General features: G+C 44.1%; 1 protein-coding gene across 4 annotated transcripts in view; it reads left to right on the top strand.

The window, feature by feature from the left end:
- The window catches only part of CNTRL (centriolin), a 71,108-nt gene extending 57,237 nt beyond the window's left edge, over positions 1 to 13,871 (top strand). For all 4 annotated transcript variants that reach the window (XM_070758567.1, XM_070758566.1, XM_070758568.1 and 1 more), the window contains 9 exons: positions 241 to 429; positions 1,635 to 1,860; positions 2,788 to 2,993; positions 4,664 to 4,804; positions 6,379 to 6,654; positions 7,912 to 7,974; positions 9,759 to 9,944; positions 11,592 to 11,683; positions 13,574 to 13,871. In XM_070758567.1, the coding sequence (XP_070614668.1) occupies positions 241 to 429; positions 1,635 to 1,860; positions 2,788 to 2,993; positions 4,664 to 4,804; positions 6,379 to 6,654; positions 7,912 to 7,974; positions 9,759 to 9,944; positions 11,592 to 11,669 (1,365 nt within the window). In that variant the 3' untranslated portion in view covers positions 11,670 to 11,683; positions 13,574 to 13,871. The remainder of the gene's footprint in view (positions 1 to 240; positions 430 to 1,634; positions 1,861 to 2,787; positions 2,994 to 4,663; positions 4,805 to 6,378; positions 6,655 to 7,911; positions 7,975 to 9,758; positions 9,945 to 11,591; positions 11,684 to 13,573) is intronic.
- The last annotated feature ends 2,598 nt before the right edge of the window (positions 13,872 to 16,469 follow it).

Here is a 16,469-nt window from a genome sequence, read left to right as displayed (position 1 = left end):
AAAAACGCCCTCCCAGAGTCTCTGTGCAAGCCAAAAATCAGCTGGCTGGCACACACATGCATGTTGGAGCTGAGCTAGGGCAACGGCTTGCGTGCCAGCTGTGGCACCCATGCCATAGATTTGCCATCATTGGGCTACTTAGTAGGCTTCTGACATTTCCCCACCAAAGAGGTTGACCTGCTGCAATTAACCAGCCTCTTCCATCTTTCCTCTTGCAAACCGTTTGCTCTGGAACGGCAGGATGTGAACAGGACTGCCAAGGAAAAGGAGGGTCTGCTCCGAGAACAGAAGGTCCTCAAAGATGCCCTCCATGAATCTTCCAGGAAGTTCGAGGAGGCCGAAGAAGCCCGAAGGGGAAAGGAAAGCCAGCTACACCGACTCCACAAGGAGCTGGAGGAACAGGAGTTGAAACAGGCCAAACAGGAGACGGTACGTTCATCTTTTTTTTTCTCACTTAGAAACATAGGAGATTGATGGCAGAAAAAGACCTCCTGGTCCATCTAGTCTGCCCTTGTACTGCTTCCTGTATTTTTTCTTAGGATGGATCTATGTTTATCCCAGGCACGTTTAAATTCAGTTACTGTGGATTGACCAACCGTGTCTCCTAGAAATTTGTTCCAAGCATCTATGACTCTTTCAATCAAATAATATTTTCTCACGTTGCTTCTGATCTTTCTCCCAACTAACTTGAGATTGTGTCCCCTTGTTCTCGGGTTCACTTTCCTATTCACTTCCCTCCTGAACCTTATTTAACCCTTTAATATATTTAATTTTTTCGATCATGTCCCCCCCCCTTTCCCTTCCGTCCTCCAGATTTTGTGTTTGACTGATCCGCTGGTGGAATTCTTCCTTTTTTTTTTAATGAACAAAGTTGGGGGGGAATGGAAAGGTTGATTCAGGAGGTGAAAGAAAACATTAAGGGAGAAGCCGTAATTGATCTGAGAACGGTGATGCAGCAGCCTCTCCATACAACAGCTACTCCCTCAGTCCAGTTGTTTAGCAATTTCAAGAGTTTGTTTATTATTCATTAAATTTGTACGGTAAAGGTTCCCCTCGCAGATTTATTTATTTATTTATTTATTTTATTCATTCATTCATTCATTCATTCATTTATTGGATTTGTATGCCGCCCCTCTCCGGAGACTCGGGGCGGCTAACAGCAACAATAAAGCAGTGTACAATAGTAGTCTGATGTTAGAAATAATTAAAAGCCCATTAATATAAAAGGGAAAAAAAAAACCAAACATACATACATACTTACCATGCATAGAATTGTAAAGGCCTAGGGGGAAGAGGGTCTCAATTCCCCCATGCCTGACGGCAGAGGTGGGTTTTAAGCAGCTTACGAAAGGCAAGGAGGGTGGGGGCAATTCTAATCTTTGGGGGGAGTTGGTTCCAGAGGGCTGGGGCCGCCACAGAGAAGGCTCTTCCCCTGGGTCCCGCCAAGCGACATTCTTTAGTTGATGGGACTCGGAGAAGACCCACTCTGTGGGACCTAACTGGTCGCTGGGATTCGTGCAGCAGAAGGCGGTCCCTGAGATAATCTGGTCCGGTGCCATGAAGGGCTTTGTGCTGGTCGTTCCCGACCCTTACTCCAAACTAGCTTAACTCTGGATTGGTTGCTTTCCAACTAGGTCCTTCAACAGCTCAGAGAAGGCGTCCGGCAGGAAGAAAAAAAGTTGGCAGAATATGCAGACAAACTGGATCGTCGGAAGCAGCAGCTGGAGCAAGAACTGGAAGAGCAGCAGGGTCAGCTGACCCAAGCCGTCGCCAAGGTCCAAGAGATGGAAGAACGGATCCGCAAGCTCCAGAAGGGGGAATCCCACATTTCAGCGCTCGAAGGAAAACTCCGCAAAGCCTGTAAGTTGCATTTCAGAGTAGGGAATGTGGAAGGTTTTTCTTTTGAACTATTTTTATTAATTTTCCACTTTTTAAAAAAAGAAAGCACAGTAGTAAGTACAGAAGAAAATCAAAGAAAATAAAATTAATAATAGTATATACAGATATTAGCATTATATTAGCATTAAAGTCACTCTATTTATATTATATTACTTATACACGAGACCAGTGATGGCGAACCTTTTTTCCCCTTGCGTGCCGAAAGAGTGTGGGTGTGCACTTTCGCATATGCGTGAGTGCCCACATCCATAATTCAATGCCTGGGGAGGGTGAAAACAGCTTCCCCCACCTCCCTGGAGGCAGGAAACACTGCAGCAGGCTCTCTTGTAAAAATATATTTTACTTTTCTTATCAAAATGCTTCTTTACCTTTACATGTAACCACTATAATGTGGTTATCCACATTACTAGTGTATAACTTTTATTACATCCACCACTGCAACCACTAATGACTAACTACTAACTACAAACAACCCAGCACAAACCACTCTGTAACATGAAGGGGTGTTACTTCTATTATATAGGTTACAGCCAATCAGGTTGCAGCACAATTAGCAAACCTATGATTACATACTGATTATGGCTTACATCAGCCTTTCCCATAGTTACAGGCCATTTGCTTCCATTGTAATATTACCTCCAGAAATATATTTATTTCTAACAAATGCCTGATAGGCTGGTGGCCAATCAGCACTCCTATTGACTGATAAGGGGCCCATTTGCTAGGCTTCAATCCTTTCTCTGGCTGTTTTTGTTCCTGCTCGGCCAACAATCATCATACATTCTCTTAGGGACGTCCTTCAGCAGATGGAAAAGCAACATGGAGCCCCACATCCGAGGCTCTTGGTAAGGTTGGTTGGGTAACCAAGACTGACTTCTCTGATTCCAGGGCATCAGCTGTCTGAAAAAGAACGGAAGCTTCAAGAAAAAGTGAGCGAGGTTTCATCCCTGCAACGAGAACTCACCCTCTCCAGAGCCGAAGAGAGGTTGCTCCAGGACCGGTTGCAAGGAGACCACATAAAAGCAGAGAAGCAAATTGCAGCCTTGAGGGAAACTATCAAGGCTCAAAGGGACCAGCTTGAAACAGCCCTTCAAGTACGTAACTGTCTTCAATTGCTTTTTTCCATTTTTTGGTGTGTGTATGTGCGGAGGGGTCATGGCAAGAAATTGTTCGGTTCAGCCCGGTTAATTGTCAATAATTAATCCCCAATGAAGACTCAAAAGCAAAGTCCTAGGTTCGCCATCACTGATCTAAGGAACGCATGGCAGTAGTATCAATGGTGATACCACATTTGGAGTAATGTGTGCAGTTCTGGTCACTGCACCTCAAGAAGGATATAATGGAACTGAGAAAGGTGCAAAAAAGGGCAACAAGAATGATCAAGGGAATGGAGCACCTTCCTTATGAAACCAGTTTGCAACGACTTGATCTCTTCAACCTTGAAAGAGGTGACTTGATCGAAGTGTATAAAATAATGCATGGGATAGAAAAGGTGGATAGAGAAAAATATTTTCTCTATCACACAATACTAGGACGAGGGGGCACTCCCTAAAGCTCATAGGCAAGAAAGTGAGGACAAATAAAGGGAAATATTTCATCACCCAGAAGGTCCTTGGTTTATGGAATTCACTTCCAGAAGAGGTCATGACAGCTGTCAGCCTGGATAGCTACAAGGCAGGATTAGACACATTCATGGATGCCAAGTGTATCACAGGTGGTTATTGAAACAGATTATTATTATTATTATTATTATTATTATGTCAATACAACACAGCAAACGAGATCACTATGCTGGATTTCGTATTTCATCACCAGTCAGGCACTTCCCAAGCACCTAGGACTGCGTGATGTAGCGGCGAATTATGTTTGCCGATCCCAGTAAAGCGGCCTTTTGCAATTAACAGATGGAGATTTTGTCAGTTCCGATGGTTTTCAAATGTCCGCTGAGATCCTCTGGCACTGCGCCCAGCGAGCCAAGGACCACTGGGACCACTTTCACTGGCTTATGCCAGAGTCGTTGCAGCTCGATTTTTAGATCTTCGTATTTCACTAATTTCTCTAGCTGCTTCTCCTCAATTCTGCTGTCCCCTGGGATTGCGATGTCGATGATCCATACTTTCTTTTTCTCCATGATCACAATGTCTGGTGTTTTATTATTATTATTATTATTATTATTATTATTATTATTATTATTATTAATTAGATTTGTATGCCGCCCCTCTCTGCAGACTCGGGGCAGCTCACAACAATAATAAAGAACAATGTACAGTGCAAATCTAATACTTAAAATATCTAAAACCCCATAATTTAATAAAAGTGCCACCTCTGTGTTGGTTGAGGCAGGCAGGATTCTCTTGGGTACCATTTGTTAGGGGTCAAGAAAAAGGGAGGGTTTTGTCTTCTCTTTCTGCTCAAGGTCCCCATGGACAATTGGTGGGCCACTGTGTGACACAGAATGCTGGACTCGATGGGCTTTGGCCCGATTCAGCAGGGCTCTTCTTAGGTTCTTATGTTAGTAGGACTTCAGTAGGTCACTTCTGTATTTGCAATATGGAGTTTTTGGATCTGAAGCAGGGCCAGACACTAGTATCCTCCAGATGTTTTGGATCAGCTCAGGTCTGCCCCATCTGGCATGGCCATCAATGTGTGTGATTACAATAGAGCCTTCTCCCCACCCCACCCCTCCATGGAATGTTTTGTTAATTCCAAGGCAGATGAAACAAAACAAAACACACCCTCCTCCAACCCGCTGTTGCAATTTTAGGAACAGAAGCAAGAAAACTACAGCTTGCAACGAGAAATAACCTCGTTGGAACAAGTGGCCCGAGAGAATCACGAACGAGCCAAGCGGCTGATGAGAGACCTTGGCCGGATCCAAGAGGAGCACGCACAACTCAAATCACAGGTAACACTCCCCGTTTCCCAGAAATATGACTGTCCCTTCTTGGCCTGCTGGCCAGGAGAACGAACTTCTTCCCACAATCTGGAATTACCGTATTTTTCGGAGTATAAAACACACCTTTTCCCGGCCTAAAAGAGACTGAAAATTTGGGTGTGAATGTAGCTTTAGCACCAGCCTTAACAAGATGCTAATACAACAACATAGCCAAGAAGGCTTCAGGAGTGGTAAACCTAATCCTACGTAGCTTCTGCTCTGGCAATCTCACACTACTTACCAGAGCTTACAAAACTTTCGCCAGACCCATCCTTGAATACAGCTCATCTGTTTGGAACCCATATCGCATCTCAGACATTAACACTCTTGAAAATGTCCAAAGATACTTCACCAGAAGAGCCCTTCACTCCTCCACTTGAAACAGAATACCCTACGAGACTAAACTTTCAATCCTGGGCCTAGAAAGCCTAGAACTAAGACGCCTTAAACATGATCTAAGTATTGCCCACAAGATCATATGCTGCAACGTCCTGCCTCTCGGCGACTACTTCAGCTTCATCCACAACAACACAAGAGCACACAACAGATTTAAACTTTATATTAACCGCTCCAAACTTGACTTTAAAAAATATGACTTCAGTAACCGAGTTGTCGAAGCATGGAACTCATTACCAGACTCCATAGTGTCATCCCCAAACCCCCAACACTTTACCCTTAGACTCCAGATTCATAAGAGGTCAGTAAAGGGCGAGTACAAGTGCACTAGAGTGCCTTCCGTCCCCTGTCCTATTGCTCTCCTATATCTCCTATACCTTTCTTCTATTCCTATATCTCTTCTTCTATTCTTTCATTGATATGTTCTATTACTATACCTTCTTTTCTATTATTTCTTAGATATATTTTACTATGAGTATCTCCTCCATAACCTTCATCATGTATTTTACTATGTGTATATAGATAGATATCCACTAAAACCCTCATTGTGTATTGGACAAAATAAATAAATAAATAAAATCTTCCTGGCTCTTAATGACTTACAGGCTTGTTTTTATTGCTACTCCCTCCGAAAAAGTTTTTTTTCCAGCCCTAAGTCTTTGCAGGCTTATTTTCATTGCTACTTCTGCTAGGAAAAGTTTTCAGAGGGAGCAGCAATGAAAACAAGCCTGCAAGCTGGAAAGAGCCAGGAAGATCCTAGCACTTCATTAGGGCTAGGGGAAAAAAGCTTCGAAAAAGCTACCTTGGAGGAGTATAAGGTGCCCCCAAATTTTCAGCCTCTCTTAGGGAAAAGGTGCATCTCATACTCCAAAAAAATACGGTAGTTGCATTGATTAGATCAGTGTTTCCCAACCTTGGCAACTTGAAGATATCTGGACTTCAACTCCCAGAATTCCCCAGCCAGCGTTTGCTGGCTGGGGAATTCTGGGAGTTGAAGTCCAAATATCTTCAAGTTGGGGAAACACTGGATTAGATGAAGTCATCCCCAGGGCTTTCTGTCACCCCCCACCCCAGAATCATAAAGGTGCAAAAACACTCATTGGTTCGACATTGGTGCGGAATGACTGCTGTTGCTTCTCGTGTCTTAGGTGAAGAACCAGGAGGACGTGGAGAAACAGCAGAAAGAGCTGAAGGGCACCGTTAAGCGGGTCAGGTTGGAAGTGAAGGACAAAATGAGGATCGGTTTGAAGGATCTGAGCCAATCTCCTCCAGAGGTATTGGAGGATAGGGAAGCTGACCTGGGAGGGAAGGCAAGGCTTTGGAACGACGTGGAAAGCCTGAAGGAAAACTACCCGTTCCCCGAAAACAAAGGCAGGGTGCAGTTTTGGGATGAAAAGCTGGACCTGTCCAAAGTTCACATCACGGTAAGTTACGTTAAGAAGCAAAGTTGCACCGTGGATCAGAACATTGGGGCCACGCACACAATACTATAGCTCACGTGGACGTCCACTTGAAGAAAGAACTTTTGCATCTTCCATTCATGAAAAGTCTAGGTCAAGGCAAAGTTGGCTCTTCTATGACTTGTGGACTTCAACTCCCAGAATTCCTGAGCCAATCATGCCAGCTCAGGAATTCTGGGAGTTGAAGTCCATGTGTCATAGAAGAGCCAACTTTGCCTACTCCTGGTCTAGGTTGTGAAAAACCATACAACCAAGCAGCTTGTTCCCATGTGCTGTTGGTCAACCTTTCTTCCTTTCCCCCCACTCCCCATTTTCAGCTGTTAATAACCATCCTGGTTTATTTCTAATTTTAAAAATATGAGATCTGGAAAAGAGAGACTGGAAAGTGGAAACCATTTGTGGGCTTTCTGCGCACTAAATATACTACTCAAAAAATAAAGGGAGCACTCAAAGAACACATCCTAGATCTGAATGAATGCAATATTCTCATTGAATACTTTGTTCTGTCCAAAGTTGAATGTGCACAACAGCATGTGAAATGGATTGTCAATCCGTGTTGGTTCCTAAGTGGACAGTTTGATTTCATAGAGGTTTGATTGACTTGGAATTATATTGTGTTGCTTAAATGTTCCCTTTATTCTTTTGAGCTATGTATAATAATGTGGTTAACAGAGTTGGAATTATATTGTGTTGTTTAAGTGTTCCCTTTATTTTTTTGAGCAATGTATAGTAATGTGGTTAACAGAGGGATTTGAAGAGTAGTGTAATGTTTAGTTCAACCTGTTGACTGCTTTTTCTTAGAGAGAGGGAGAAAGAAAGAAAGAAAGAAAGAAAGAAAGAAAGAAAGAAAGAAAGAAAGCGGCTTGTTAAAGGGGAGGATAATTTATTGCTGATTTTTTTTCTTCCAGTGCCCAGCCAGGGTGGATCCTATATGTTAAATGTTAAATTTAATTGACTACTGTTACCTCCTTTTAATACATGTTATTGTTGTTATTTGGGTGGAAGGTATGTTTCTGTTTTGTTCCACCACCCAGAGAAGAGACATGTCAGGTAAATACCACCATCCCATATCACTACTTTTACTGCATGTGCAATAGTTAACGTTGAGTTTTGCATTCTCCCATGAATGAGTGTGAAGGGATGTCAAGAGGTTACCTTCCCTTTTCCCTCAAGTTACTTGCCAAGGAGATTCTTCTCTTCACCAATTTTCTCTCTCTTAAGGATGAACAGTGGCGTGGAAAGGTACGCCGGGAAAAACTGCAGCACCAGGAAGATCGCCTCAAGGTAATGACACGATTCAGAAGTACAGTGATACCTTGTCTTACAAACCCCTCGTCATACAAACTTTTCGAGATACAAACCCGGGGTTTAAGATTTTTTTGCCTCTTCTTCCAAGCTATTTTCACCTTACAAACCCAAGCCGCCACCAATGGGATGCCCCGCCTCCGGACTTCTGTTGTCAGCGAAGTGCCACATTTTTGCGCTGCTGGGATTCCCCTGAGGCTCCACTCCATGGGAAACCCCACCTCTGGACATCCGTGTTTTTGCGATGCTGCAGGGGAATCCCAGCAATGCAAAAATGGGCGCTTTGCTGGCAACGGAAGTCCGGAGGTGGGGTTTCCCAGCGAGGGGAGCCTCAGCGAAATCGCAGCATCACAAAAACCCGGAAGTCTGGAGGTGGGGTTTCTCATGGAGGGGAGCCTCAGGGGAATCCCAGCAGTGCAAAAACGGGTGCTTCGGCTGGCAAAAGGGGTGAGTTTTGGGCTTGTACGCATTAATCTCTTTTCCATTGATTCCTATGGGAAACATTCTTTCATCTTACAAACTTTTCACCTTACAAACCTCGTCTCGGAACCAATTAAGTTCATAAGACAAGGTATCACTGTATTTGCTTAGGATGGGGAACAAATGGTCTAATACAGACAGTCCTTGACTTGTGACAGTTCATTTAGTGACTGTTAGAAGTTACAGCGGCACTGAAAAAAGCGACTTGTAATCTTTTTTTCCACACTCTCAACCATTGCAGCATTCCCCAGGGCCACGTGCTAAAAATTTGGACACTTGGCAATGGACTCATATTTATTACGGCTGCATCTTCTCACAAGCCAAGTCAATAGGGAAGCTTGATTCACGTAACAATTGGGTTTCTCGCTTATTGTTGTGAATGTTCCCTGTCAGTCTTTGGAAATGTCAGATTCAGAGGAGGACGAAGATGTAGAAGCTATCAATTACCCTGATTTAAGAGATGTGGAGGAGGATAGTGGTGATGAGAATTTAATAGTAATAGTAATAGTAATAGTAAATTTAATAGTAATAGTAATAATAATAGTAAATATCATTGGACGATAATATGCATAGTAATAATTCTTCAGATAATGGGGGTGTAGAGGAGAGTCCTTGATTAAGTGCCAAATTTAGAAGATCAGAGAAGAGAAGGGAAGAACTTGGGGGAAAGAGGTTTTGAAATGCTATTCCAAGTGTGTAAATTAATTAATTACCTCACATCCGGGATTGACCGGAAAAGACGGATGCTTTCTGCAAACTGAAATGAACAAAATGGATGCTTTTGCTGTTTCTCCGGAGAAGTGAGTCTTTATATTGTATGAGCCGCTCCGAATCTCTGGAGAGGGGCGGCATACAAATCTAATAAATATTTTTTTAAAAAATGATAAAACTGTGTTTTAAGTAGCGTGAACCTGACCCAGAGATAAGGAGATGTTTGAAGTAGACATATTGTTAATTTAGAAAGAATTATGACTCTGTAGTCCTGCTTGTAAGTTTGGAATGCATTTTGCATGCCGGGGCTTTATACTGACGAATTCCAATGTGGAATAAAGTAAATATTAACAGCTGTGGCCAAAACTCATTTAACCACAGAAATTTTGGGCTCCCTTGTGGTCGTAAGAATAAAGTCCTGGAGAATAAAGTCCTGGCTTTAAATTTAAAGAGGTCCCCGTCTGGGTTAATCCAGAGTGATCGGCAGAGATCCTGCTACGGCGGACCTCCGTCCCAAGCAGCCCCGATCTTCCCAGCTGACGATTTCACCTGGACCATTATCTCCATCCCAGGCTCAACTCCGGCAATGCATGTCAAAGCAAGTGGAGGCATTAATCAAAGGGAAGCAACAGACCGAAGGAACCCTGCACAGCCTGCGGAGACAAGTCGATGCCCTGGACGAGCTGGTTAGCAGCAGTTCTACGGATTCTTTGTTTCCGTCATTGAGCTCTTCGGGTTACACGGAGGCCAAGAACCAGGTACGTTTGGCCCTGCCGTGTGGTTTTCTTCACTAGCGTTTGCATCCAGAGATATTTACTTACCTACTTACCTACTTACTTACTTACCTACCTATCTACCTACCTACTTACTAGGCCACCCTTGTCCAGGGGACTCAGGGCGACTTACTTAATAAAATCAATACAAGATGCAAACTTAGAAACATAGAAGACTGACGGCAGAAAAAGACCTCATGGTCCATCTAGTCTGCCCTTATACTATTTCCTGTATTTTATCTTACAATAGATATATGTTTATATGAACTCCATCTGTATAGTCTGGAGGACAGAAGGGAAAGAGGGGGACATGATCGCAAAATTTAAATATGTTCAAGGGTTAAGTAAAGTTCAGGAGGGAAGTGTTTTTAACAGGAAAGTGAACGCAAGAACAAGGGGGCACAATCTGAGGTTAGTTGGGGGAAAGATCAGAAGCAACATGAGAAAATATTATCTGACTGAAAGAGTAGTAGAGGCTTGTAACAAGCTTCCAGCAGACGTGATTGGTAAATCCACAGTAACTGAATTTAAACCTGCCTTGGATAAACATAGATCCATCCTAAGATAAAATACAGGAAATAGTACTGTATAAGGGCAGACTAGATGGACCACGAGGTCTTTTTCTGCCGTCAATCTTCTATGTTTCTATGTTTAAAAATCAATCAACCTGATACATTCTAACACAATCATACCATCAGTCAGAGCAGAGTATCGGCAAACATGCAATTTTAAAACCTTTAAAAACCTTTCAAAAAGCCAGGAGAGTGGGGGTGCTGCGAATCTCCAGTGGGAGTTGATTGCAAAGGACCAGAGCCGCCATAGAGAAGGCCCTTCCCTAAGCCCCACCAGGTGACATTTGGTGACATTGCTTGGCTGACAGGACCTGGACAAGGCTGACCCCAAGGGATCTGACCAGCCAGTGGGACATATGAGGAAGGAGACTTTAATAGTAGCATAAATGTTTATCCTGTTCAGCCACGATCAGTGTTTCTCATGACATGTCCCAAGGCCTTTTTTCTAAAGCATCCCTATTTCCCCCCTCCCCCTTAAACAATAGATTTAATACAGCGGTATTCCAGTCTCCATCCATGGTGGGATGCAGGCATCCTAGGTGGTGCAGGGGTTAGAGTGTAGCACTGCAGGCTACTTCAGCTAACTGCTAGCTGTGGTTCAGCAGTTCAAATCTTACCACCGGCTGAAGTTTGACTCAGCCTTCCATCCTTCCAAGGTGGGTGAAATGAGGACCCAGATTGTTTGGGGCAAGAGGCTGAGTCTGTCAACCGCTTGGAGAGGGCTGTAAAAGCACTAAATGTAATTGCTAAATGCTATCAGGTGAAACCAGGCCCCCTCTGGGTCCACAGAAGAAACAGTCCCTGATGCCCAAAAGGTTGTTTGGTGTGTGTGTGTGTGCTGGGTTAATTTACAAGCGGTGAATATATTCTCTTTGGAAAATTTAATTAACGTTGCTTTAAAGGAAAAACGTGCATATGAAAGCATTTGAAATCAATTTAAAGCATTTTCTACCTAAAGAGCGCTTCAGCTTCCTTGAGACTTACATAAAATCCAAAAATCATGCCAGTACGATTTTTAGTTTTTCATGTTTAAAGTTTTGGGTTGTTTTTTTCCCCCCAGTCCACCACAGCCCCTTCACCTTGGACGACTGCAGAGACGTCAGGCCAATCTCAATTGATTTATCAGTACAAGACGTAGCTTCAACAAAGCAGGTGAGAGGTGCAAGACACACCAAGCTGTGGATAGTTTTAAACATCAGTTGACCGATTGGAAGAACTAAGGAGAAATTTCCTGACAGTTAGAACCATTAACCAATGGAACAGCTTGTTTATTTTATTTATTCATTCATTCGTCCAATACACAATAATATGGAAGAGAATAGACATGAAGTAATATATATAAAGATAATATGTAAAAATAGAGAAGATATATGAAAGGAAGAAAATACATATGATATATGAGATAAAGGAAAGACAATTGGATAGGGACAAAAGGCACACTAGTGCACTTATGTGCGCCCCTTACTGACCTCTTAGAAACCTGGAGAGGTCAATCGTGGAGAGTCTAAGGGAGAAATGTTGGGGGTTAGGGGTTGACACTATTGAGTCCGGTAATGAGTTCCACGCTTCGACAACTCGATTGTTAAAGTCATATTTTTTACAGTCAAGTTTGGAGCGGTTAATATTAAGTTTGAATCGGTTGCGTGCTCTTGTATTGTTGTGGTTGAAGCTGAAGTAGTCATTGACCGGTAGGACGTTGCAGCATATGATTTTGTGGGCAATACAGTGATCCCTCGATTTTCGCGGTCTCGATTTTACCACGGTTTTTCAAAAAATATTAATTAAAAAATACTCCACGGTTTTTTTGCTATACCACGGTTTTTCCCACCCGATGACGTCATACGTCATCACCAAGAGTCACTTCTCTGTCTCTTTCTCTTTCTTTCCTGTCATTCTCTGCTTCAATCATTTTCTCATTTCTCTTTTTTTCTCCCCTTTTTTATATCATTTCTCTCTCTCTTCCTTCCACTCTTCTCTCTCTTCCTCTCTCTCACTCTCTTCCTTCCTTTCTCATTTTTCTTTCTCTCTCTCTTTCTCTATCTTGCTTCTTCCTCTCTCACACTCTCTTCCTCCCTCTCTCATCTCTTTCTTTCCTTCTCTCTCTTTCTCTATCTCTCCCCCTCTTGCTCTCGAGCGGCTCTCGAGTGGCCGGGCGGGCAGGTGAACGGGCGAGCGGCTCTCGAGCGGCCGGGCGGGTGAACGGGTGAGCGGTGAGCAAGCGGGCGGGTGAACGGGCGAGCGGCGAGCGAGCGGGCGGGTGAACGGCGGGCAGGCGGGTGCTGGGGGGGCGGGGACAGCCGACATTCAAAGCAATCTTTCTCGGCTTCCGCACTTTCATCGCTCCCCGGCTCCACCATCTGCGCATGCGCGGCCATGGAAAAAAGGGCGCGCATGCGCAGATGGTGTTTTTACTTCCGCACCACTATACCGCGGAAAATCGATTATCGCGGGAGGTCTTGGAACGTAACCCCCGCGATAATCGAGGGATCACTGTACTTAAATCGTATTTTAGGCGCCGTAGTTCTAAGCTTTCTAGACCTAGGATTGTTAGTCTATTTTCGTAGGGTTTTCTTTTTCGAGCGGCTTGCCTCCAGAAGTTGTAAATACTCCAATACTGGCAGTTTTTAAAAACAGATTGGATAACCATTTGTCGGAAATAGTGTAGGGTTTCCTGCCTAAGCAGGGGGTTGGACTAGAAGACCTCCAAGGCCCCTTTCAAACTCTTTTTCAGTTCCTATTTGATGGCCCAGAATTATTCTAATTTCCACTCCCTTCTCCTCCTCTGAGGTCCTTTATACCTCTCCTGCCCAAATTTCAGAAGGCCAAAATAAATTTAGGTCTTTCACATTGCTTCTGATCTTTCCCCCAACTAACCTCAAATTGTGCTCCCTTGTTCTTGTGTTCACTTTCCTATTTAAAACATTTGTTCCCTAGCACAAATGTTTCAGGAATAAAATGAAACAAGTTGTCACGAGGAATTACATAAAGGGGAGACATATAACTTGTTGCTTGGTACTTAAACCTTTTTTGTCGTTGTTATAGGAAAATACTATGCATAAACGGGGCTGTGCCAATTGGACGTGAAAGTCACGAAGACTACCTCATTTATTTACAAGTCGACGGTCTTCGAGCCACCTCACCTGTCCTCAGGTTTTCCGCATCTCTATAAGCAGAATTCTGTCATACCGAAAGCAACATTAAGGCTTTGTACTCCTTTGGAGTGGAAGAAGAGGTGTGTGTGTCTTTTGCTCTTTTACGCTTCTTTTTAGAGCACCGTTTATAGCAGAAACGGCTTTTTATGGGATAAAATATTTTGTGAATAAATTTTTTTTGTACAAAAGGGTTCGGCTTTTCGAGAGTTTGTGCTCTATGGCCGTTACGAGGATTGCACCGATACTGAAATATCTCAAAAATCTCCCTCCTTTATTCTGACAGCAAAAAAAAAATCATTTAAAACATAGAATTTTAGGGTGTAGGAGAGCTGCCTAAGAGCACAAACAGTTGATAACATCAGTGTACAGTGGTACCTCTACTTGCGAACTTAATTCGTGCTGTGACCAAGTTCTTAAATAGAAAAGTTTATAAGAAGCAGCAATTTTTCCCATAGAAATCAATGTAAAAGCAAATAATGTATGCGATTGGGGAAACCACAGGGAGGGTGGAGGCCGTTTCCTCCCAGGAAATTCCTAGAGAGGCCCCACAGAGGCTTCTCCCCGCCTTTTCCTGTTACAGTTTCGGAGGTTCAGATTTGTAAGTGGAAAATGGTTCTTGAAAAGATCTATCTATCTATCTATCTATCTATCTATCTATCTATCTATCTATCTATCTATCATCTATCTATCTATCTATCTATCTATCTATCTATCTATCTATCTATCTATCTATCTATCTATCTATCTAATCTTTTATGCCGCCCCATCCCGAAGGACTCAAAAACACTAAGAAGTCAAATATAAAATTTAAGCTATAAAATATTAATTAAAAACCGTAATAACTAACCCATCAACATGCAAACATAACATTCATACAGTATGGCCGTGATAGTTGTTAAATTCACGTTCCCCAGGCCTGCCGGCAAAGCCAGGTCTTATTGACCTTATGAAAAGCCAATAGGGTGGGAGCAATACGGACATGCGGGTGGGGAGTTGGTTCCATAGAGCCGGGGCAACAACAGAGAAGGCCCTCCCCCATGGCCCTGCCAACCTGCTTTGCTTGGTTGACGGGACCTGGAGGAGGCCAACTCTGTGTGCTCTTACAGGTCTCTGGGAAGTATGTGGCAGGAGAACCTCTTTATCCTAAATCATGTTGTCTTTCTTTAGCGAGGGAAATCAGAGCGAATTCTGAATGTAAGAAACATTCCTGCAGATTCCCTGCCTTTATGACACACCATAGAAGAATTCAAAGTCTGTGGAGATTCATCCCAAAGCCATTGTTGTCCCAAAGGTGTTTTTCCAAAAGGCAACTGGAAATTTATTTATTTATTCATTCAGTAGACCCCCGCTCGTTGCGAGGGTTCCGTTCCAGGACCCCCCGCAACGAGCGGGTTTTCGCGAAGTAGCGCTGCGGGAGTAAAAACACCATCTGCGCATGTGCAGATGGTGTTTTTACTCCCACAGCGCTAGCGAGGAGCCGAAGATTGGGGGCGGGGCGGCTGTTTGCCGCCGGCATGGAGGGCTTCCTAGCAGCCCCCCAAACCCGGGTTGGGGGTCCGGGGGGCGCTGGCTCTCGGCGCTTTCGAGCTGAGTCCGGGAGCGAATTCGCTCCCGGACTCAGCTCGAAAGCGCCGAGACAAGCCGTTCCTTGCCGCTTGCTATCGGCGGTTTTGAGCTGAGTCCGGAAGCGAATTCAGCTCAAAACCGCCGATAGCAAGCGGCAAGGAACGGCTTGTCTCGGCGCTTTCGAGCTGACCGGACTCAGCTCGAAAGCGCCGAGACAAGCCGTTCCTTGCCGCTTGCTATCGGCGCTTTTGAGCTGAGTCCGGGAGCGAATTCGCTCCCGGACTCAGCTCAAAAGCGGCGAGAATGAACGGCGTGGGCGGGGCGAAGGGCGGGCGGCAGCGAGGAGTTTGCGTGGGCGGTGGGGAAACTCCTCGCTGACGCCAGCAAGAGGGGGAAGACTCAGGGAAGCCGCCCAGCAGCTGATCTCCCGGTTGCCATCTACGCATGCGTGCCCATACACGCATGCGTAGATGGTATTTTGACTTCCAGGTTGAGAAATAGCGAAGTACCCTGTTCGCAATGGTTGGGGACGCAATAAACGGGGGATCACTTTAGATTTGTATGCCGCCCCTCTCCACAGACTTGGGGCGGCTCACAACAGAATAAAAACAATTTATAACAAATCCAAATATAATTTAAGATATTTAAAAAACCCTGGTTTGATTTAAAAAAACCCATTTACTAAACAAACATACATACAAACATACCATGCATAAATTGTATAAGCCCGGGGGAGATGTCTCAGTTCCCCCATGCCTGACGACAAAGGTGGGTTTTAAGGAGCTTACGAAAGGCAAGGAGAGTAGGGGCAGTTCTAATCTCTGGGGGGAGTTGGTTCCAGAGAGTCGGGGCCGCCACAGAGAAGGCTCTTCCCCTGGGGCCCGCCAACCGACATTGTTTAGTTGACGGGACCCGGAGAAGGCCCACTCTGTGGGACCTAATCGGTCGCTGGGGTTTTCCTTGAAGACGTTTTGATCCTTATCCAAGGAGCTTCCTCGGTTCTGAAGTCTCTGAAGAAGCTTCCTGGATGAGGAACAAAACATTTTCGGGGGACGTCGACGATAAAAATTCCAATGTGTCTCTTGAAAAAGCACCTTTGGGACAATTTAATCCCACCCTTTAAAGGTTTTGAATGGTTCCCTCCCCTCCTTTAAAAAAAAAAAGGCATTCATCTCAGTTGTCCCACAATTCCGCCTCCTCAAAGAACAACTCTCTCTCTC

This window comes from Erythrolamprus reginae, chromosome 8 (genome assembly GCF_031021105.1).
Source record: "Erythrolamprus reginae isolate rEryReg1 chromosome 8, rEryReg1.hap1, whole genome shotgun sequence".
Classification (NCBI taxonomy): domain Eukaryota; kingdom Metazoa; phylum Chordata; class Lepidosauria; order Squamata; family Dipsadidae; genus Erythrolamprus; species Erythrolamprus reginae.
The sequence above is the reverse complement of the archived record's forward strand: the minus strand, read 5'-3'. Positions and strand labels throughout refer to the sequence as shown.